Genomic DNA, 24614 nt, shown 5'->3' with positions numbered 1-24614 from the left:
ATGCCACCCATATCCACACAGAGAAAAATTGTTGCTTACTCTGCCCAGGGCCCAAGGAATGAGTTTTCATTCTAAGGTACGTTGTGTCCATGCCACTCTCTTGCCACACTGTGAAAGGCACAGTCCCTCCTGTTCTGGAGCTCCCCATTCAAACTTACACCTTTTAGGCAGTCCTTGCTGAGAGCTGCGAGTGATGGTGGCCACTCGTGCTGTAAATGCCCTACTCACCCAGGCATGAGGTGAGCCTGTGTCTCCTCCCTGCTGTGAGCTCTTTCCAGCTGCCCACTCAGCTCCAGGAGGCCATGGCAAGTGCCCCTGACCAAAGGGTCCTCTAACCTTTGTAGCATGTGAGGAAGAGCTCTGAAGGGCAACCACACACTGTGGACACATGTGCTCCTTATAATAAAGCCTGTGAAATATGCTATGAGAGGACTGTGATGTAATGACTGCATTGCTGTGAAATAAATCCCTTGTCAGCAAGATAAGAAATACGTTCGCCAGTCTTTGGTAATGAAATATAAGCAGAAAGGTAGAAGGACAGTAAGTGTGAAAAGGCAGGAAATCCTGACAACATCTTTGAAATATTCTATTCATTTCCCCCAAGAACAAAATCAGTCTCCAAGTCCTACAAGGGATTTCTTGGTTTTTCTTGATTCTGTCCCTCATCAGGTCTCACCTGAATAATGGAAAGAGATTCCTATGTGATGACTACCCTGCCTTTCCAACATGTCCTGAAAACCTCTGAGAGACCAAACTTAAAACCTTATTAAAACAAACAAACAAACAAACAGCTTTACTGAACAAACTGCACCAATTCCTGAACCGATGGATACATAAACAGGCCATTAATTGAGCAGCTACCATGCTTAGGCACCCTGCCAGGGGCTTCACATACGCCACGGACTGAGAAGCCCACTGCAAAACTGCTGCTTTTGTGATCTCCCTTTTACAGATGAGGAGGTTATGGCTTAACCCTGGGCTAACTCATGCTCTTATAAAGGCACAAGACATGAATCTCAGGCTCTCCTGCCTGGTTTCATTCAATCCAATCGGTAACCCTCTGCTGTGATCACAGGGATGTCTTTATCAACCACACTTATACCCCTCCTGGGTCTGCCGCTGCTGTGTGCCTCCTTAGAACTGCCTTCCCTGTCCCCTCTGTCCATGTAACTGGCTGTCCCTTTTGAGGTCCACCTTCTCTGGTAAACCCTGCTGGCTCCCCTCTCTCACATGGCCGACCTCCCCGTGTCCTTCCAGTCAGATCAGTGTATGCCCTGAACAGTTCACAAGTCTTCTCATAAGGGTTATCATTCTTCTCCAATCAGCCATGGAAAGGCAGCAACACAATCTTAAGTTTTGGTACCTCTTAGGGCACCCAGCACAGTGCCAGGCAAATAAATGCTCCAAAGTGGCAACTGTCTAAGAAAAAAGTATCAAACATGCTTTCACATATCTTTCTGTGTTTTAAGCCCCTAGCTCTGTTTGTGATGAAAAGGGGAGAATGAAAGGTAAACTGCTGACTGGTTCAAAAACTAAAGAAGATACAAATTAAAATTAAATCTGCTTAATTTCTTTCATTTTTACCACAACACATTTAACATGTCAGCCGTGTGCTTTCCTGGTGAGAGAGTAAAACAAATAATCACTGAGCAGAAAAGGATGTGGTACTGACTCCTCTGTGGGAGAGAAGGTTTTAGAATCCAATCAATACAGTGCAATCACCGTAAGGTCAACTGGGACTCAAATTTACTTTGTAACGCACAACATGCTTCTTAATTGTACTCATGGTAATAACCCTTATTTATTAAATTGGATTTTAACAGAAAACCTAACAGATATGAGGAAAGTTCTTAAATTTGTCTTTTAGAGAAAGCTGACACAGACACATTTGAGTTCTAACTCACCTTAGGTTCTGACACTTTTGTGGTAACAAGGGAATTACATGCCAGAAATATAAAATAATTCCTTCCATAATGGGATGGGAAGTTTGCCAAAAAGAGTTGTAGCCTTATCTATAACTACCGTAATTACCCTGGCTGGCATTTAGTACCGAGAATAATCTGCCTATGAGGAACTAGGTCATGGTTTTTACTCTTCAAGCATTTCAACACTATAGATATTCAGGGTGATAGCTCCCATTGTCAAGTTGTTTAAAAGAGTTCATCTAGACTGCATAAGCACAAAATATAGGGAGTAATTCGAGGATTGAAAAAAAAAATACAACTTTCCCTAAATCTTCGTTTAATTTTGCTATTAAGATTGTTACTTAAGAAAAGGTAACAAAACAAATTGTACACACTGTAGAAGAAAATTAGGTAGACCTTCAAATTATTTTTAATGGTATCTTCCTAAGGCAGATATTTTATCTAACCTGAGCATGGTTCATGGAGCAAAAGTCAGAATAAATACAGGGCCTGGCCATTTACATAGTTTTCAGACAGAGGAAGAAATGAAATGCTAACAGAATGGTTCGTGTTACCTTACTAGTTGCATTAAAATTCAGGGATCTCACTAATGTTCAATTTCTCTTTCACTAAAAGAAACACTTGCTCCTTAAAGCAACATATATCTGGCTAACGATCAAGCTTCCATGCTGAAAACCAAGCAGCAGCTCTTTGTGTTAAAAGAAACTCATTCTAAGACCATCTAATTATAAGGGCTAATACTTTCCCTCTTCACTCTTCCTGAAAGAGAAGTCACCTTATACCAGCCTCCATGCATATACAACATTCCTTCCAGAATGTAATTTATCTTTAAAGCCCCAGCATTCAGGATTCTTTACGTCTTCATCTACCTCAAAAGCATTAGGTGGTTTTGCCTAATGTGAACGTCCCTTTCAGAGAAAAGAAAAAACTAGATACAGCAAAACTACTTGAAATGCCCAGAATGACCTTACAACACTGCCTAAAGCTGCAATCAGATTTCTGGCTCCCAAATTACCTTTCTTCTTTTCAAGTTCCAAGGCTGTGATGGTTCACTAATTATGAGAAAGATTTCTGAACAGGAATGATCTCAATAAATTAACATTTCACTAAGATTTGAGATTTACATATCATGTTAGCTAAAAAAATTCTCAAAAAGAGCATGAAACTATATAACCTTGAAATATAAAAAGGTGACATTAGAAAGCAAAAATAAAACAAAAAGCCTTCATCCTTGGTCTTGATTCTGTGACAGTGTTACTCAATGACCAAGGTATCTCCAAGGCCAAGACGTGTAAATAAACATTAAGTCTATTTTACAGGCCTTCTGGGAAAAAAAAATTGACTTAGGATGTCCTGCTTTTAAATTTAGAAGTCTGTGGAAATTAAATGCTAAGAAAGTAGGCATCCAGCTGTGATACATTACACTAGGGAAAATAAGCACCAAGAGTTCTCACCTTAAACAGAAGGGACCCCTAAAGACCTGGACCACAGCAGACTGCGATTAAAATTAAATTAGCAAAATGTGGTTTTGAGCCATATAACAGAAAAGTTAGTCTTACTAGAAATGTTTATTCAATGTCAACAATACCTTGATAGAAGGATGTTGCAATTCTGAGCTCTGCGACCATCAATCACGGAAAGCTCTTTGACTTTAAGTTTGGAACTCAGTGTGTCATCAATGGCATCTGCTTCTTTCTGTAAAGAGAGGAAAGACATCCATTAAAGTCAAACAGTGACATTCAGACTTCAGACACATGCTTTTCCTTTACATTTTCTGTTCTCACACACACACATACACACATACACAATATGTACACATATACACATGGGCACAGCTGAGATGGTGAGGTGGGGAGTGTGGGGAGGTGGTGGAATTGATCAGAAAGGCTGCAATCTAGTTGACAGAGGGAAATAATGAGAAAAGCTGACCACCCACATTTGAAAACACATTATTTGGAAGAACAAAGTGCTTCTAAGTTGAAGACGCTAAGCGTGCATAAATTATCAGTCAGTGGTGCCTTCCTTTTGTCCCCCAAATCCTTACAGATAGTAGACAGAAGAACTGTCACCATGAATCAAGCTCAGTTGAGGCTTGCCATTGCTGGTCCAGCCATTTGCAGGGCCCATTCACCCCAGAACCATCTGCATCCTGAGCACTCAAAAAAGCCTAACAATGAAACCTCCCAAACGTCTTCATATGCAACAGGAAGCTCCCAAGACCAGATGGTATCTTTCATTACCCTGGAGACTGATGGACAACAGAGAGGGGCCAGTTCAAGGCATTAATTCAGTTGCCTGAATTAACAATAAAACACTACTTGCACATTTTGCTGTTGTACAGAAAGCTATAAGCAATGATGACCAGTCATAATTTATAGGGAAGTAGGCATAAAGTAATTATATATAAAATATAGCTTGAATAAACTGGGCATCAGAGGTACTGATAAAAAAAAAAAGTTCAAAGTGAAAACATAGACTAACTTGATAATTAGCAGGTTTGGTTTCATTAGCAGGAAGGATTAATTAAAAAAAAATTATGGCATTTAAAAAATGTAAGGAAACCAAAGCCCTCTGGAACTGTATTAACAGTTTGGGGAAAAAAGGCAATAAGGAATTTATATCAGGCACCGTGTGATCAAACATCAACTGTCTATTGTTGTGCTGAGATTTCAGGCACACCTTGAGATATTCAGTTATGAATTGAAACCCCAATGCGAAATTACCTAGGCCTTCCTTGTGTTACACTATCTAAAACAAAACAAAACCAAACCAGGATAACCAAGAAATTTCAAGCTTACAGTGAGCCAACGAATTATATTAAGCAAGGTTTAAGGTAGTAGCTCACTTACCTGCTTTGAGTTACTGTTCACAAAGAAATCCTACAGCCATGGCAGAGGCATGGAAAAGGGAAATCAGACACATGCCATTCAGAAATCACAGCAACAAATGACAGAAGAAAAGCAGTCAAGGAAGTCAGTGAGGCAGGGTAAGAGATGATTTATACCCTTAGGGCCATCAGTGAGAGCTGATGAAGATGACAGCGTCTGGCTGAAGACACAATGGAGGGCACTGTACCAAGCACTCAGGGTAGAGAAAGGCAACAGCATTTGCTGTGTACAACTTACAATGGCGGCTAATCAAATACGAAAAGAGAGGGCTTAAAACACCCCAGAAAGATCCAAGCTGGGAAAAGAACAAATCCTCTTCCAAATGACCACTGGGCTCTATATACTCGACATGATAATTTTTACTTGAAGCAGGAGAATATCAATCAATCAATTCCATCAACTTGAGGAAACTATTCCCATTATTATATACTACCAGAAAAATATGGGGTTTTTTTGTTTGTTTTTTGGGGTTTTTTGGTGGAAATAATCTCCTGTCCTCTTGTGTCATAAGGAAGGATTACGAAAAAGACATGCTGAACAACCTAAGTAAGTAGTAATAACCCTCCATATGCCTAGAGGGTCCAAACAAGCATGTAGGTGCTATGGGTGGATATGAGGAAAAAGAAAGTGCAATTACAAGACAATCAGTGGTTCAGGTGGTGGCAGCCATTGATGGCTCAGTCCCAACTGCCTCAGGGCTCTTCAAGCACATGAGGTCAGCAGCTTCTTCTTGAAACAGTTTTTAGAAAAGACTTGGAGTGAAGAAGGGAAAGAGGAAGAGGTAATTGACATGTTATGAGAAAGTGACAGCTTTCGTTGCATATTTCTGCAATGCTGGAATGAATAAAGCTTCGGTGTGCAAAACAAGCCCCAGCTTTTGGGCCAACAGCTTGCACAACCAGCATTTGCTCAGCAGATTCCTTAAGGTCTCATTGGTCTCGGCAGCACTGCCAAAGCCAATTTTACACAGATGAGCTGTTTCACAGAATTCTTCTGGTAGGAAAAAGAATGTGTCCTCTCCTTGCTCTACCCATTAAATGAGGAACTGCTTTTCTAGAATGACATTTAAAACATAAATTGATAACCACAAGGAACCTTTCTTCCTCTGATATCCCAGTTTTCTTTTGTCCCTGTTGTAATTGTCAAGTTTTCAACTCTGAAGCTCATTAGGACTCTTCCTGCAAAAGCAGTTTCCTTTCAAGGGCAGGAAAGACTATGGTGAAATAATCTCCATGAGGTCATCTTAACTTTCTTTTTTTTTTTTTCTCTTAAAGAAAAAGTTGGCAGTTGAATTTAGATCTTGCTCTCACTGTCTGACCTTCAAAGAAGAAACGTTTATAAAGTTGTCTGGCAACTCATTCTACATTTTAAGTTCCCACTGTCAGGAAATTAAGACTTTTGACCTTTAGTATAGTGTTTTATGAAATGAGGCAACTGTCATTTCCTGAGTGTGTGGCTTGGGGCTCAGTCTCTCTACCTGTAAAATGGGGTTAAGAACTAGATTATTCATATTGTGAGGATTAAATACAATAATGCAAGTAAAGCATTTTGTACAGTACCAGACGTTCTTATGAGCTCAATACTTACAAGCTACCAAATAATACAATTTTTTTGTCTTTCAAGATAATCAAGTCCATTTATTACCCTTTTGCTCTGCTTTCAGATGAATTGAAGTACAGCTGGTTAAGATCTCCCTTTTGTAAACAGCAGTAGCAATAAGTATAACAGTTAATAGCTGAGTAGTGTATCTTATCTTTTCAGAGATGAGAATGAAGAATACCATGACAGCATTTGGTTCATTGTTAGCCTAAAGATTCCACTTCTTTTGTACCAAAGTTACCAAAAGAAAAAGATTCCACTTCTTTAAAGGGCCTTTAATCAGCACATCATAAATAAAATCATAAAGTTTATGAGTTTCATTAGATGGAGCGTATTAAAAATAATGGTGCTTCCAGGCCTATTTCAAGTAAGTGAACTTACTTTTTTTTTTTTTTTTGTGACCGGTAAGGGGATCGCAACCCTTGGCTTGGTGTCGCCCGCACCATGCTCAGCCAGTGCGCGCATCGGCCATCCTTATATATAGGATCCGAACCAGCGGTGGGAGCGCCGCTGCGTTCCCAAGCGCTGCACTCTCCCGAGTGCGCCACGAGGCCAGCCCAAGTGAACTTACTTTTTAAACTTTAAATTACTCACTCAAAAATCAGAGGGAAACAAAACAGACACTTCTAAGTGGCTTGAGTCAAATATGACAGAAGCTCTACCTAACAGACTGTCTAATTTTTCCAGACAATTTTTGGTGCTGGACTTCGTGCTTGAAATATGAATAGGAAGTTGGGTCTTGCAATTTTCAGGGACAAGTGCTGACAGATTACTACAGATAGGGTTCCAAAACGCAACAGTGACTCAACACTTCATAAGTAATGATAACCTTTATGTGAATGGTTCTTAATCTTTTTGAGGTTGAAATACCTTTGAAGGGCCGGCCCGTGGCTCACTCGGGAGAGTGCGGTGCTGATAACACCAAGGCCCCAGGTTCGGATCCCACATAGGGATGGCCGGTTCGCTCACTGGCTGAGCGTGGTGCTGACAACACCAAGTCAAGGGTTAAGATCCCCTTACCGGTCATCTTTAAAAAAAAAAAAAAAAAGAAATACCTTTGAAAATCTCATAAAAGGTGGGGATCCCTCTCCAGAAAAATGCATACAATAATATTTATACAAAACTCTACATTTGATTAACTTACCTTGGAGCCCAGTTATAAAGACTCTATCTTACACTTTGGTCTTAAGAAAACTACTATTCACAATTCTTTATTCTGCCTTCATGTGCCACGGCTAAGGAACAAGATTATTAAAATAAATATCCTAAATCATAGAATTTTTCAGTGTGAAAATCAGATATACAGACTAACGAAAATTGTAAAAAGAATAAAAAAGAAATTCTTTGACCATTTATAAAAAATCAGAAGATACTATCAAATGTTCCAAATGGGACCTCCCAAAATGACTAGCATATCACATATTAGCAGGAGAGGCTAGATTCTGCAGCCCGGAACAGCAGTTATCCTTTGTTCCCTAAATCAGGGTGGAGAGGCTTTGAAATGTTATACCATGTGCTGATAACAGGATCCTTAAAGAAGGGTTCTCTGCAGGCAAAGAACAGGGAGAGGGAGATAGTGAGCTGTTAATTTGTTACTATGGAGATATGACTCCCTTTAGGTAAATGTAGTACCTTTGGCTCATTTTCCCTCTGCTCAACTGCATGAGTAGGGAGAAATGGATTTATAACATCTCAGAATGAAAATTTCCCATAAAAACAAGATGAATATTGTTTAATTGTACCTGAAATAGTACTACTGTGCAATGTGCTACATTATATATTAAAATAAGTCTTTTGTGGCTGACCTGGAAATCATCTGTAATGTAGTTTCAATGAAAAAACAGAGGTTCTGAGATTCAAGAAATTGACTTTCAAATGAGCTTTTGGAAGGTGAGTAGGGGAATAACTGCATGCTATTAAATTCCATTTTGTGTGGTACATAAGCTTACATAATCAGCTCTGCACACCTTTGATATTCACACTGAAACAAAAAAAATTTCTGAATAGGAGTAGTCTTGTTCTTAAAACTGCACTTAAAGAAAATCCCCTACAAAGTCTGACATTCACAGAGTAGGAACAAAGTGAAACTGAGAATTCCCCCACTTTGTAGTCCTGACTGTGCCACCTGTTGGAACAAGAAATACACACTAAACCATATTTTTATTATCCATGAAACAGGAATAGCACCCACCTCATAGAGATGGGAGTGAGCATTAAATAAGAAAATAAGTATAAGGGCTCCTTGAGAATTAAATTTTAGGTTTGCTAAGATTGGGAACTGTGTATATCATGCTTAGCATGAGGAATGTAATGGATACTTATAATAACTGATTATCATCTTTTAGTCCATATTATGTTATTTACAAATTTTGTCAGCTCTGCTTTTACACATAAGTTAAACTGTGGGCATGCCTGTGCAAAAGTTTAACAAATTTGCATCCTTTGAAGTACTTCACATACAAAGCAGATAATATAAGTATCTGTTCTAATTTTAATGACATATTTCTAAAATGAACTGGACATATTTTATGTATGTGTGTATAAGTATAGAAGGATATGTATATATGTGTGTCTATATTTACATACAAGGGTACTTCAGACAGTGTGTGGAAAATAGAATTAAAAGATAATACAAATCTTTCCATAAACTTTTTGAAGTACGCTTGTATGTGTATATGTGTATGTATATGCATGTATGTATGTATATATCCCCTAAGTGTCATTCCTCAGTATCCTCAAATATACTAATCCAATCTTGCTGAGATTTTGTTCAAAATCGTACTCTGTGTAGCGTTCCTATTGCATGTATGCAGGTAATGTTATTCATGTGTTCCTTTGCCTCTCTCAGAAATTTATCTAGCCAAACAATTGGCTGAAGTCCAGAGAGTTTGACCAGGGTTTCATAACTCTGGAGGAAGGAAAGAGGAGACACATGGAAAAATAGGTTTCCATTATTCATTTGGGAATAGAAATGAGAGCAGATCAAGTGTGATGATAATTATATAATGCATTGCCAAGACTGAAATGAAAATGTATAGGTCTCTGATGTTGCCATTAGTCATGAGATGAGGGATGCTCAATGACAGGCACCCTATTTCCTTTGTTCTGTCCTACATATTCCAACTAGAATGTTTGCATCTTTCGTTTTTCTGTCTCTCAACATTTAGTAAATTCAATAAAATGGCTCAAATTTCTCTCATTGGGAGAATACATTTATGGTTTAAAATTTCTCATCTCAAATTCTTGTGCCAAAAGGAGAAACATACTTGAATTCCTCAAGTTGAGCAAGTGTGGTGAAATTTGTCTCCAGGAAGTGCTACTGAAAATATGGTTACTGGTCTACTTAAGTGTTAAGTACAACTGAAATGTTCAGGTCGATCCTGGCTGGAATGACTACTGATTACTTAAACAGTATTGGTTGCTAGGAGACAATTACCCAGTTGCTAGGTTTTCCACAATCCTGTCTCCCAGAGCTCTTGAGAACTGTCCACATACTCATCCCAGAGCATTTTGGCAGCATCCTTCTGCACCTTCTGCTGAAATCCAGTTAATTATGAGACTTGTAAACTTAGGTCTTTCAACCACCTGCCTTCATAATAAATGAAATCCACATGCTCAGACTTGAATAGCATCATTTGGAATAACTGCTGCTTTCCCCTTCTTTAATTTACTTCTCTAAGTTCCCAAACCTTCATTGTAGGCAGCCAGCATGGACCAGTACTAGTGACTGAAACTGAAGAGGGTAAGCAATGGGACATGTAATCAGAGGTGAGAAGATGACTGGAATTACCAGGAAATTTGTAAAAATGTCCTATAACTTCATGTCAAGGCCCAGGTGAGAGAGAGACTGGTCAGAACACCTGCCATATGAGGACTCTAAAGACACCCTTTGTCCTCTGAAAGATAAAGTGTCTTGCTTTCTACTGAACAACACCTTATCTTCATTTTCCTTTACTTGGCGTGTATGACATTGTGCAAGTTTTGCTTTCTTAGTTATGGGGGGGCCCAACCAAGGCTCCTGTTTTAGGGTTTATGTCGCCATGACAGGCAATCATGTCTTTTTTGTACTTTATTAGCATAAAAGGCACTGCAGAGAAGTTTTCCTTGTTTTAGAGGAAAATATTCTTGCTAAATATTACCTTTTCCCCCCCATTTCAGACGCATCAAAGGCCATTTTGAAAACTGAAAAACCCTTAGCTTTTGTTTCTCCCTCAGCCTCAGTCCACCTCCTCCCTTGGTGCTTAGAATTTCTTTTCTGACACGCTCTTTCTTGGGAACCAAACCAAGCAAATCCGACTAGGAAGTCTGCGGCTTGTTTGAGGATTTTCCACCCTGGACATGACTCAGTAAAGCCCGAGGAAAGCCCCTGTATAGATGCCCAGCATTCATGTGTTCCTGTTTAGGTCACACTCTGCTCTCTTTATCATTCCTTTCCTTTAGTCATCCTTAAGAATATTTCTTCTCACTCTCCTGGACTCAATTTTTCCCTTCCCAGGCTCTGGTTGACTGTGAACCTTCTCCACCTTTTATTCTTTTTTGGGGGATGGGGGGAGGCAGCTGGCTGGTACGGGGATCGAACCCTTGACCTTGTTGTTAGAATACTGTGCTCTAGAGCCAAGTGAGCTGACCGGCTAGGCTCCTCTTTATTCTTCTGAAACTCTCTGCACCTAGCCACCTTGCTGTGGCCTCTTCTGGTGGACCCTTACGAGACTCTACTAAGATGCCCCCCTTGAGGAGCAAGAGGTATCACATAGATGTAACCAGTGCTCACACAGTGATGATACTTAGCCTTGTCAGTGGGTAGGCAGCAAGCACCAATCACATGCCCTTGCTACTATTACAAAAGCTTTGCTCACTTTTCAGTAGCTTCTCTGTAAGAAGAAGTATCTCCTCCTACCTGTATCACGGCCATCTCCACACTAGTTCAGCCTTCGTAGCCACACTTTTGAGTCTACAATGCTCATGACATATAGTTAAAACTTCTTTCTCGGTTCTATCCAGCTGCCAAATTATAGTCATTTACCAAGCCCCATACGTCCACGTATTTCAAAAAGCATGTTGCTTCTGAGAGTAATCATTTGATAAATATTTTTTAAAAATTCAGATAAACCTAAATGGCTTCAGAAACAGACACTGTCGGGCCGGCCCGGTGGCGCACTGGGTAGTGCGCCGCTTGGGAAGCGCGGTGGCGCTCCCGCCCGAGGGTTCGGATCCCACATACGGACCGGCTCCCGCTCACTGGCTGAGCGAGGCGCGGGAGCAACGCCGAGGTTTGCGATCCCGTTGCCGGTCCCTGGTCCGGTACGGGGGCAACACTGAGGGTTGCGATTCGTTGCCGGACACGGAAAAAGACAAAAAGACAAAAAAAAAAAAAAAGAAACAGACACTGTGAGGGGACAATATAAGTTATATGAGTATAACTCTTCTACTAATATCTCCTTCTGCTGACTCATTTTGACTATACACAAGAGAATAATACACAGAACTATTTACACCAATGTAGACAAAGTCATGGACACTTACAAGGGTATGAAGCTCCCTAAAGGAGTTTACATACCTTCAAATGTTCACGTACACACTGACAGGCGCTTGGACACACATGAGGACATGCACGCCATGCTGCTTGACAGGAACGTACAGGATAGAACAGCCTAGAACTACTATGCTTATCGCGTTGTGGTTATGGCAGATGGCCCAGGGATCATGCATAAGGACACGATATTTTTACTTTTTTGGCATCTAGAGGGTATATGCTGTTACCTGTTGTCTTTGGTAGGCAGAGAAAGTTCTTTCCAGGTCTTCAAGATCTAGAATTTTGAAGACTTTTGTATCATCAATTTCAGCCCATACTGTTCCTTCCAGTTTGTTCTAGGAACATTAAGTTAATAGGTGTTATGGTTTATAGTTACAAATGAAAAGAATAGGCATGGTTATCTTTTAAAAAGTGCTGCTATCCCCCAATTTTCTTTCTACAAGAAGCTCAAAGTAAGCTGGTTATGTGTCATTTATTTCAGAAGCTTTATCACTTAAGTATCTGAGCTGGTGACAACGCTGAGTCCACATTAGAAGATGAAATCATTTAATAGCCAGGACTGTCCTTCTTCTAAGTGACAACACAATGAGCCACTAATGCAATCCATTAGAGGGAAAGTTGGAACAAATGGCTTACCTCAGGTAGCTTAGACCAGTTGAAGGATTTCAGGGCATTTGTGGGCTGAGGAATGTTTTTCTTCTTGAGGGCCAGACCCGCTGGAGCACCAGGAGGTGGCATGAGTCCCCCCAAGGGAGGAGGCCCCGGGGGAGGAGGAGGACCACCCGGAGGGAGGGGAGGTGGTGGAGGAAGAGGCATTCCACCTGGTAGAGGTGGGGGCGGTGGGGGAGGAAGGAGAGAGCCCGGCACAGAGGAAGGGAAGGGTCCCCCTGGGGCTCCAGGCGAGGGTCCACCTGGGAGTGAAGCACAGACTGCCCTCTGAAAGACAAAAACAGGAGATAATTAAAGAAGTAGAAGTAAATTTATTGTATGATCCGAAAGTCTGTGACTTCGCCTAAAATGTATATTATAGAGAAATTCACACTTCTGAGAATGTGGGTTTAAGGGATCAGTAAGTCAAATGGGTTTTTAGGGCCTTTGTGGACTCTACGTAGAGTCACCTCTTTGTATTTGACACTAGAGTGCTTATCTGCAAAGCATTCATATCCCTCTCACTTCTTGCACCATTGTATAGTTTTGCATTTTAAGAAGCTAATGTGATTTCCCTTGCTCTTACAGGATTTGTATTTAAAAACGTACACCCCAAACGCCTCTGCTGTCTAGCTTACATGATAGCAGAGGGAGTGAGTCTCATCTCCACTGTGATCAATCATGAGCTGTTTCAGATTATATTCCCACAGTCAGAGTTGTCTGTTTAGGGTGAAGGACTTCAAGTGAGGCCCTGGCGCTGCCCGTGAACACAAACGAAACACCCGGCCGCAGCCCTCACCCTGCTGAGCTCGTGGAGCTGTGCTGTGAGATCTGCCACCTGCTGCTTGACCTGCTTGTGCTCAGTAGTCTCCTTTTCGAGTTTCTCTTTCATTTTATTTAGGGTCTGCATCATCTCTTCCTTCTCTTGGGTCTTGGCATCACATTCTCTCTCTTTCTTTTCCAATTTCTGTTGTAGCTCATTGTGCTCTGCACATGAAAACAATTGGACATGAAAACAGGAGAGCCCTCAAAACTGAAGCTTTTTCTCTAAAAAGAAAATTGACTGAGGATGATGACAGAGATTTCTAGGCTCTTTATTAGGTAAATATTATTTCTCTTCTCCATCAAAACGATGTTCATGTTTGGAGGGGGCTTTGGATGAACAACTCTATTAACTACATTTTGTAGGAGACTGAAGAAGAGACCCCATGAGCTATAGTACTAAAAATGAAAAAGAAGTTTGAGCAACCATTTGTGGAGGAGAATGGTGCCTGTTTGGTAATTAATTCAGAATCCCATCACAGAAATGGTCCTTTAGCAACACTAGAGAAAATGAATATTGAAAGGTTCGCTTCTCACAAATTAGAAATGGGGCCAAGAGAAGCCCAGCTTTTACAAGTTAGGTTTGTTGGCTCCTGTCCAACTAGCAGAAGGGCTGAAAGGGAGATCTTGCCTTTGAAGAAAAGCTGCCAGACCAGTCTGCAGAGTCATTTCTCCCATCCTTCCTCAGAAGGCTATGTGAATTATTTCATGATTCCAACAAATAATTATTCAAACTTATGAAAGCAAATGTTATCATCTCAGTAGTAAGTATCTTAAGGGTAGCAGTGTTGGTTAGGCATGAGAATCATGGTAAAATGGGGAGAAAACTATTAGCCCTCAGTTGTAGTTTCGCTGATTTCCCCCATCCTGCTATCATGGGACAGGGCATCCGGTTTAGCATAATGCTCATTCACATTGCCAGTGAATATAAGCTTGCTGACAGGAGTGATAAGCTTTGAAAAAAGATAACTAACAAACTTTAGGCTGCAGAATTTTATTTCGAATACTTGGCCTCAATTCCTAATCTTTTTATATCAACAAATCCACTAGAGGTGTGCCCCACTGGGGCAGAGCTATACAGAGCTGGTCTATACTTCTGAATTTGATAACTCATTTAAATTCTTGTTTTCTCTGTCTCTGACCTTCTCTCCTCCCTGTCCCCATAAATCAGAGTTAGCAGAGAGGAATTCGAGCCAGTAAAATCCTTGGAGCAAAGATAACCATCAAGCTACCTCTACCACTCCGTGGTTGCTTCTCTGACTTCTTCAGATACATGTCTAAAGACTACTTCACTGTATCCCATTTCCCTTCCCCTTCTCCATTTCATTCCTCTTTGACAACTATAAGACTAGCAACTTGCCCTCCTCTCACCAAGAAGATTTGCCTTTGACAAATCCGGCTGTGCATCAGAATCACCTGAGAGGTTTTAACACTTCATGACCCCCTGGACCTTATCCCAAGGAGTCTACTCTGTAGGTCAAGGCAGGGCTTAGGAATCTGTGGTTTCCAAACACTCCTTAGATAATCCTGATATAATGCCAAGTTTGGGGAACTCCAGCCTTAAACTCTCCACAAATGACATCCATTAACCATCCATTCGCTAAGCTTTTATTGAGTACTTCCTGGAGGGCTGCACTAAAGCCAATTCTTCCCAAATATTCTCCACCTTTCAAGTCCATAGAACTCCCTGTCTCCTTACAGCCTCTACCTTCTGACTAATTTGTCGACATGTGCTTTCTTTAATACAACTTTGATACTTGAAGCTTCCAGAAAAGAACTGATTTTATCTACGATCTCTCCTCTTTCACACTCTACCCATAACTTCACTTGAAACCATCCTGTTTTTCCCTCTGACCTTGGAGATTTTTCTCGTGGGCCACCACAGCCACCTAAATCCTGTAACAGTCATTATCATCTATCATGCAACTAGTATGTGCCATATACTATGTTAAAGTTTTTATATTTGTTTTGTCATTTAATCTTCACAACAACCCTGTGAGTTAGGTTTAATCCTCCTTTGGCTGAGGAGGAGACTGGAGGAGAAGAGAGGACATGACTTAGCCCAGGCACACAGCCAGTGAGGGGCAGAGTGGAGACTCAGACCCAGAGCCCAGCACAGTGCCTGACACATATGGGCATTCAATACGTATTGACTGAGTGAAGGACTGATGGACTCCAAAACTGGGTCCTAAGTCCTGTCCTCAACCTGTGCACTCAAGTCCCCATGCTCTAGAGTGTATCCCTAAAATATCTATTTGCTGACCACTTTCTCTGTGGTTTAATCTCTTCACCCTAACTTTTAGCCAATGTTTCTATTCTTTCTGGAATTTATTTATAAAAATGCATGTGCAACCTCACTTATTTAAGAGCGATCTGAGTATACACGAGGGACTCGTAACAAGACAGTACCTCACATTTGGTACTTTCTGTATCAGTTGTGGCCCTGCTTTTCTGCTCAATGGAAAAGGACAAATGTAATGAGAGGAAAAGAAATGCTTAGGCATCTCTTGGACCCTCTATCCAGCACATTAAATATTGGGGGAGCACTATCATAGTTCATTGGCTATTACTGAATAACTTGGACAAGGAAAAGGAAGTCAGTTAACCAGCTTGGTGACAGAGTAGTGGCTGGGAGTAAGACCGTTTTCACAAAGGGGCTAACTTTCACTGCTAATGTTATGAAGGAGGAGGAAAGCTATATGTATTTCTGTGAGTGGCCAGCACAATGATAGATGCAAATGTCTCTCCTGTAATTTGATGCTGAATGATAATATCAAGGACATATTCAAATACTAGTAGCTAGTCTGCTAATGTTTCATAACCCATATCTCTGCAATGGTCATTGATTCTCTATACAGTTTCTCTTTTTATAACTTGTGCCAAATTAAGGTCATGGAGGGAACTGGGCTGCTGAAACCAAGTGGCTCATGCTTCTCTTTTAAAATTTTGGGTAATCCCTTGTGTCTCTTATTACCTTTCTTAAAACCCAGTGTGCTTTAAAGAGTTAAGGGGCAAGAGAAGGGTTTGGGTGATTAGTAGTTAAGAAATTTGAATCAAAGAATACTGAACAGCAAACACTACAAGTTTTTCAAAAAAAATTTTATATGATTATAATAAAAGGATAAAATATTTTGGAATCAGCATAACAACTAAAGTAGTTTGACACAAAGAAAGCCAGTGCAAAATGCCCTTAAGACATGGAAAAAGAAAGGCTGTTTGATGCACTAAAAGCCAACAAGAAACATCAATACAAATTTCCAAAACATATAAAAAGCAGGGTCACCCGATAATACAGCCTCGTTGTGACCTCATCATTTACCTTTTCTCATTTTTTCAGCTTGTTCTTTCCACTGCTTAACTTCATTTTCATTAACCAACCTGTATAATAGTTAAAGAAGCATTCATTACAAAAAACATAAAAGGTCCACTGCTAAACGCTTCCTCCATAGGTATAAAAATAGTCGACTGCAGAAATAATCCTCAGTGCATGCTTGAAACTCATTTAAATCCAGATGTTACTTAGATATATTGCATGTGTATATATAGTAACTCAAATTTGACTCTAGAACATTTCAGTTCTCCCAGCTGTTATTCTGAAGTAGGATAAGATAAATGTCTTACATTAGCACCATTATCTCACAGGCAGCAGAATATGAGGAGACTTACATTCGTACGACATTCTTAATATTAAAGTTTTCCAAAGGTGTGGAGTCAGGGTCCTGTCCTTTGTCATTTTGGATAACTATTTGCTGTATAATTCTATCTAGTAGTAGCCAGTACTGAACAGTGTTGCCACTTCTCTTGTCTAAAAAAGAAAAGAATGGGAAAAAAATCTTCAAGTTGTTTCTAAACTAGGATAAATATTTTTCAACAATGGTCACCTTTTATAGCCACAGAACCAGAGAGATGTTTACAATATCTGCACCAAAGTTTCTTGAATTTTGACATGTGATGATCATTTATTTGAGGTACTCCCTACCCCTTTCTAAATGTGTTGTAAGGCATATATTTATTTTTGAAATCAAAGTAAATTATAATTCATTTTATTTTGAGAATTTCATAACACCCCTTAAGCTGTATGGAGACACACATTGGGCTGTCACAAAACCAAGGCTAGGAATGTCTGGTGCATACCTAATCTAATCAGCACTGTCCAGAAGACAGAGCCCTTTGGACAATGTCCAAGCATTCAGCAACACACATGAAAATCACACTCACAAGGCATTTGGAGGCAGTGGTGCAGGATGGACATGAAGTGAGGGTAAGCTTCACTGTGAGTCAGCCTCTTCCTGGTCAGCTCAAACATCTGCGTTGCACTTTTTGTGTCTATATGAACCTATTTTATAGGAAAAACAAATCTAAGTCAAACATCCATGTTCCTCAATTCCCCCAATGCAAGGTAAGTAAATCCATGGCAAACAGAAACCAATCCTGCCACTTAGTTAACAAAAGAGAACTTAGATTTCATTTGTAGGTTACATTGGTCCAAGTCGATTCTACAACACACACTGTAAGGGGAAAATCCTGTGAGCTGATGAGTCAAATCAGAATGATTGTAACATACGTACCAGTTCAAATCTTTTGGCAAATTCTAGTTCATCTTCATTTCGGAGCATTTCAAAAAAGTCTAAGTGCCTGAAAAATAATTAAATAAAAGTTATTAAAAGTAGACATTTTACAAATAGAGGTACATAGGATTCAAGACATAAAACACATTAGGCTTTTCCTAAATTTTCAGAACTATCTGTAAAAGAAACAAGGCAACAAAATTTGAATGCCTTTGTCTAACGATGTCCTTTCTAAGGAAAAGAGACATCATCTGAGTGATGCCACAATAAGAGAATAATTTAAAAGCCGAGGGTGCCTAGTAAATAGTAGATAATTATTAAATTAACTGTTAATCAAATCTAAAAATAGTCAAGTCCAGATTCTACTTACAGATTCCCTTTATGAAAAAATAAGTCCTGATACCTACACTTGACATACTGCTGAATTAAAGATCACAAAAATAATGTTCATGCTGCTCATTTATTCATTCAAATATTTATTGTGACCTTACTATATATTCAATACACTGTGGACAATATGTTCTATGAAGACAAATACATCAGGGTAAAGAGAATAGAAAATGATGGAAGATGAGGTGAATAAAGGACACATAATGGCTGGAAAAGGCCTCTCTGCGGGGAACAAGGGAACAAGCACTTCAGACGACTGTGAAAGCTGGGCCCTGAGACAAGAGTATTTTTGACATGTTCCCCGAACATCCAGGAGAAGAGCATGCTGGAGTGCATGAATCAAGGAGAAAGGTGGTAGAAGGAAAGATGTGAGAACTAGGTGGGGACATCTTAGAAATAGTAAAACGATTGCAAACAAAAGCAAATGAATTAGAAATGGAAGTTCACATTCACAGAATGCCTATCAAAGGTGCTAAGTAATTCCACAGGTTTTATAGTCAATTTTCACAACAGACCTGGAAGACAGTTGTCATTATCATCATCGCCACTATTTTTTACAGTATAAAAATAGTAAAGTTCAGAAAAATTGAGTAACTAGAGTAGGATACATAGGAAGTACGAGGCAGGACTAGGATGGGATATAGACTCAGGTCTAATACCAAAACCTGCACAAAGTTTTCTAAACAACTTGCTGCTTCCTTCATTGATATAAGTCTTACTGTAAAAACATCATTAGCTGAACTAATATTCTGGTGCAAGCTCCTTATGTTACATACAGGTCACAAGTAGTTCACAGGATGGCACTGCACTACACATATGGAAAAACATAATCTATCTCAGATCATAATGGTCTGACTTACCTATCTAATGTTGAATTTTCATGCTCCCTTAATTTATCTATCACAGGTTGAATTCCTAACATCAGAAATTCATAGCGAAGGTGAAGTCTAAAGTCCAAACTTTCCTGAAGTAAAAGGGTGATAAAATACATATTTATGGTTTTTAGACTACATAGAAATCATTTTGTTTAAAGTCATTCTCCAATACTATATTTTTATAATTGTAGTTAGTACAGAGGTTCTTACCACTCCTGCGCCCTGGCTGAGCACTGCATTAATGAAGGACATGATGGCAGTCTTGAGACTCACTTCATCTCGATACCGCCCAGTGCTTTTATCCAAGTCGTTAATTAATGTCTATCAAGAATACAAATATAAAAACTAAGGACTGGATCATTACTAACCTTATGCTCATTTTGTGATTTTTTTTTATACACAGAAGTTAATTTTGTGTTTAGTCAGAATTACATTGATCCATAGAGAGCCACCTTTTTTTCCTTAAAATTAGTACTAAAAACTCTACTTCCAAAATTCTTACATCATATATATTCATATACACATGCATACAAAGTACAAGACTTTGCTTCCTTACCTCTGCTTACTTTTTACATTTGAGTAAAAATATGGTAACATAATCTCACTATTCATATTGGTCCTAAATCAAGAATGGCAACCCATAAAATTTCCAGAGGAAACCCTATTTAGTGGATTCAAAAGATGTGTGCTATATAATAGCCAGGATGCAGGGCCACGTTCTCAAGTCCAGTAAATCTAAAACCCCAGATTGATTAATTATAGAAAGTGGACTCTGTTCTCTGGTACTTAAACCTAAAAGGAAGGGAATGTCTGAAGTCACGGTGTGGATAATCATCGCAGGGGGAAATCTCAAGTGATGTTCCCCCTCCAAGGCCAGAAGGACCCCTGTGTGAGCAGAGGTGAAGGAGACGAGAGTGGAGAAGTGCGGAGGGGCACCCACCTGAAAGCGGGTTCTCTCGCTGGCATATTTCTGGTAGTGCAGCATGGCCTGCAGCACCTTCTTGTGGCCCCCGGGAACCAGGCACACGGCGCCCAAGATTTCCAGCACGGCCACCTTGGTTTTAATGTTCTCTGTGCTCAGACTCTGAGCAATTACATTAATACTCTCAGAGTGAGCCAGGACATGAGCCCGGCCTTGAGAGTTGTTCATCAGTGCCTTTATGCATCCAATGAGAGAGGTATGTATTCGAGACTCTGAGGTCTCGTAGTCCATGGTCTTCAGAAAGTTGAGAATACATGACAGGCCATCCAAGTCGATGAATCTGGTCACAAACCTGTCAAGAAGGGAAGTGCATCAGACTTAAGGCTCTTTGGGGTTTTGTAATAGTTCGTAACAGAAAAATTATGGTTGGGGGCGAGGTGAAAGAAAGATTTAGTTCCTAAAGCATAAAAAGGCTTACATTGATGAAGTCTTCTTAATTCTTTGCCTCTTCCTTGGTGTAGACCCAATGATCAGGTCTAACCAGAAGTGTAAAAAAATCTCCATTTGAGGTAAATACATTTCAACTGGTATAAAGAACCAATTAACAGATCATATACCCATAAAAAATAAGGAGCAAGAGGACACGCAGAATATATATCCTGTTTTAGGTTAAAATTATCTGCTGATCCTGTGTTGTTATAGCGTCTAGTTAACATGCATTTTTATGTCTTGAACACTGACCCAAGCCCCCTATTAATGAAAGTCAAACAGCATCTTTAAACTACAAGATATTTGTTTGTCAAACAAATGATAATCTATATCCCTAAGGTTTTGTAGCAAAACCCTTCTTTTGTATGATTTGCTACATGGAATCTCAATATATCAGACAGCTAAAATCAATACTTTATTACTACAAATTAACTTTATTACTATTTAGAACACTTATTTACTGTAAAGTCAATCAATAAGAACAATTTACAACGCACATGTGCATGTTAAAGCCTCTGAAAGTTCGGAAGTAACATAATCTGCTTATTTAACTCTTCCAGAGATTTCCAAACTTATTTAGCCTTGGATACTCATTAACATCTGAGAATGCAGAACACACTAAGGGAAACACCGATCTAGTTAGAATACTCTAGAAGACCTCTGTCGTACAATTGCACAGTATTTTTGATAAATCAGTAGATTATTCTTAGCTTGCATTTTAAAGTCAGATAAATAAAGAGAATCTTTATTTTCTAGTCATTTCACCCAACCACATGACCCAGTTATGGCCAACGTGATTAAACCAGTTGGCTGCACTCCCAGCAGCTGTGCTGATGAATGTACCTGTAATCACCTCAACGCCTCACCAAATCTTAGAGGCATTAATGGAAATGAAAGTGTGGTAGGCTCCCAGTGGAAGCTGATTACCAAAGAGGAAATGAATCACTATTGCCAGAAAATCTGCCCATATTTTTTTAATAATAGTTTTTTTGAGATACAGTTCACATGCCATAAAGTTTATCCTCTTCAACTGTACAATTCAGTGACTTTAGGTATATTCACAGAATTGTGCAGCCATCAACACTATCTAATTTGAGAGCATTTTAATCACTCCAGAAAGACCACTTTCCCCTCTCCACAATGCCTGACAACCACTAATCTACTTTCAGCCTCTATAGATTAGCCTCTTCTGGACATTTCATCTGAACAGAATCATATAATATGTGATCCTTTGTGACTGGCTTTTTTCAGTTAGCATACTATTTTTAAGGTTATTCCATGTTGTGGCATGTATCAGATCTTCATTCCTTTTTATGGCTAAATAATATTCCATTATGTGAACTATCACATTTTATTTATCCATTTATCAGTTGATGGACATATAGATTATTTCCACTTTGGGAATATGGTGAGTAATCCTGATGTGAACATCTGTATACAAGTTTTTTTCTAAATAATATTCCATTATGTGAACTATCACATTTTATTTATCCATTTATCAGTTGATGGACGTATAGATTATTTCCACTTTGGGAATATGGTGAGTAATCCTGATGTGAACATCTGTATACAAGTTTTTTTGGGGACATGTCTTCATTTCCCTTGGCTATATATCTAGGAGTAGAATTGTGGAGTCATATGGTAACACTATGTTTAACATTCTGAGGAATTGCCCAGCTCTTTTCCAAAGTAGCTGCACCATTTTATATTCCAACTAGCAATAAATGAGGGTCCTGATTTTTCTACATTCTTGCTTTCATTATTAGTCTCTGTCATTTTTATGTCAGCCATCCTAGCAGCTATCTGCATATCTTTTAACTGAAGATAACCAATTTATTAAATGTTCAAAGATTAAAGTATTTCATCCATGGTTCAAATGCATGTTTTTAATTTCAGGCCTCCTAGAAGGTTTGACTATCGCAGGGAGGAAGGAGAGGAGAGAGGAACATGTTACCCAGGGGAACATTACCTCATTGGTTTTGTCCTTAGTGCTGTCTTCAAACTCTCTATAGTTTTACTTCTCTCTTCTTCTTCTTCCTTCTCTAAAGCCAACAGAGATTTTCTCTATGCAAAGAAAACAAAAGTTAGTTTTTCAAGTTCTATTTTTCACTTACAGTATGAACAAGACAAGACCATAGATTACACGCTACTATCAATTTTAATATAAATAATCAATAAATCTATGATTAAGATTTACTACATGTCAAAATGTAGAACAACAACACCAAGCATTACACAAATTTGTTGTCTCTACTCTAAGTTAAGTCCCTCAAATTTTAAATAAATCTGTAAGGAAATGTTTATAGAAATATTGGTAAAGATTAACTTGCCCAAATATTAGTAGAAATATTCTATAACTACACTGTGATATTACTATTTATATTTGATGGAAGATTGGATCTTTAGTTGAATACAACATCCTGGCAATTAAAGCTAATAACACTATTCAACAGAGGAGGTGGGCAGCAACCTTCCCACACTACCACTCCCATTCCTCAGACGAAAACTGTAATCAAGACCAAAGGATTTTATTACATCCAATTATTTTTAAGAGGAACAGTTAAACTGGGCCTGACACTGAGACGGACAATTCCTTTAGAGTAAATGCTTCACTTCTAGAAATCATTCAACATCATTTAGAAATCAGGATATGGAGACTGTGTGTGCATGTATGTGTTTTCTTCCTACCAGGGATCCGCCAGAGCAGTGCTTCTCAAACCATAATGTGTATACAAAAATCACCTGGGATCTTGTTAAAATGCAAGTCCTGATTTGGTGTGTCTGGGGTGAGGCCTGAGATGTTGCAATTCTGAGAATTTCAAGGCAGTGCTGATGCTGCAGGAGCAAGGCTCTAGGTAAGCAGATCTCAGTTGATATTATAAAGTCGATGAATGCTAGTAAGGTTTGTAGTCTTTTTCATTCCTTTTCACTCTGTGATCACCTAGTTATAATAAAGTATCCCCACTCCTCTGGTCTTAGGCGCCTCTACCCATGGAGTTACTGGTTCCTTTCCTTCATCCTAATCTGAACACATGCTTGTCTAGTTTCAATCCTCTTATCTGGTACCAGTTCTGATACAATGCTGGGTTGGGAAACAGATTGGGGTGAAGGTATTGAAAAATAAAAGCTTGATGCTTATCCATGGGTCTCAACTATCCAGTCTCTCCCTTTCTTTCAGAACCACAAATCATCAAGGGTGACTTCATTTTTTTAAATCATTAGTATTAGCATTAAGTAATAAGATGTTAACTAAAACATAAATTTGACTTCATAATGAGACGGGCAAAGCCTAAAGCAAACGAATACATCAGTGTCATTTATGACAACTGAAATAAAAATCAGTAGAGTCTTTTTTTTTAAACTTGCTATTGTTTCTTCTAAGCTGTCCTCTTGCTGATGATGTGCCTGGACAGCTGTCAACAGAGGATGATAGGGGAAGAAGTTGCTTGCAGAAATAGCCAATGAATTCCTTCAAATCTTTGTGAGACCCATCCCCTGGAAAATTCAGCACAAATCCAGCCAAGTATATTTAATCTCCAATGGCACAGCTGAATTTGTCTGGACAAATCTAAAGCTCAGAATCAAGACTTTTATGAATATCACTCTAAGCTTAATCACACAAAACTATCCCCAAATTAAAGACTACACATTTTATTGTGGGTTACTAATACTAAATAAAGATGCATGTATTTATCTTTTTGACAGTCTTGGAGAGGTAGAACACCTGAATAAAAGAAGACAACATTAAATCTCTCCCTAGAAAGTTGGGAGATTTATGAAATGCTAAAGGAAATTAAATTGGAACTCCATTCTGCAATATAAGGAACATTACCTTCCTCTCAAAACAGAAGAGACTATGACCTTATCAGCGTGTGATACAATTAGATATGGAACTGAGATTGCGATTACTGTATTGAGAAAACTGAGGATACACAGATTAGCCTGATATCCTAAT

At 39.2% G+C, this 24614-nt stretch overlaps 1 protein-coding gene across 2 annotated transcripts in view; it reads right to left on the bottom strand.

Moving 5' to 3' along the window:
* Positions 1–24614, bottom strand: part of DAAM1 (dishevelled associated activator of morphogenesis 1) — a 104672-nt gene that overhangs the window by 28161 nt on the left and 51897 nt on the right. Inside the window, exons 4-16 of one of the 2 annotated variants that reach the window (XM_008575920.1) lie at positions 22629–22723; positions 20189–20522; positions 19459–19569; positions 19234–19337; positions 17984–18050; positions 17634–17751; positions 17082–17220; positions 16735–16793; positions 13393–13580; positions 12582–12881; positions 12173–12280; positions 4775–4804; positions 3514–3620 (exon numbers count right to left, since the gene is read on the bottom strand). In XM_008575920.1, coding sequence (XP_008574142.1) covers positions 3514–3620; positions 4775–4804; positions 12173–12280; positions 12582–12881; positions 13393–13580; positions 16735–16793; positions 17082–17220; positions 17634–17751; positions 17984–18050; positions 19234–19337; positions 19459–19569; positions 20189–20522; positions 22629–22723 — 1760 coding nt within the window. The remainder of the gene's footprint in view (positions 1–3513; positions 3621–4774; positions 4805–12172; positions 12281–12581; positions 12882–13392; positions 13581–16734; positions 16794–17081; positions 17221–17633; positions 17752–17983; positions 18051–19233; positions 19338–19458; positions 19570–20188; positions 20523–22628; positions 22724–24614) is intronic. The other variant, XM_008575921.1, reaches the window with a different exon arrangement.

The sequence above is a fragment of the Galeopterus variegatus genome, unplaced genomic scaffold (assembly GCF_000696425.1).
Source record: "Galeopterus variegatus unplaced genomic scaffold, G_variegatus-3.0.2 Scaffold1257, whole genome shotgun sequence".
NCBI lineage: Eukaryota > Metazoa > Chordata > Mammalia > Dermoptera > Cynocephalidae > Galeopterus > Galeopterus variegatus.
The sequence above is the reverse complement of the archived record's forward strand: the minus strand, read 5'-3'. Positions and strand labels throughout refer to the sequence as shown.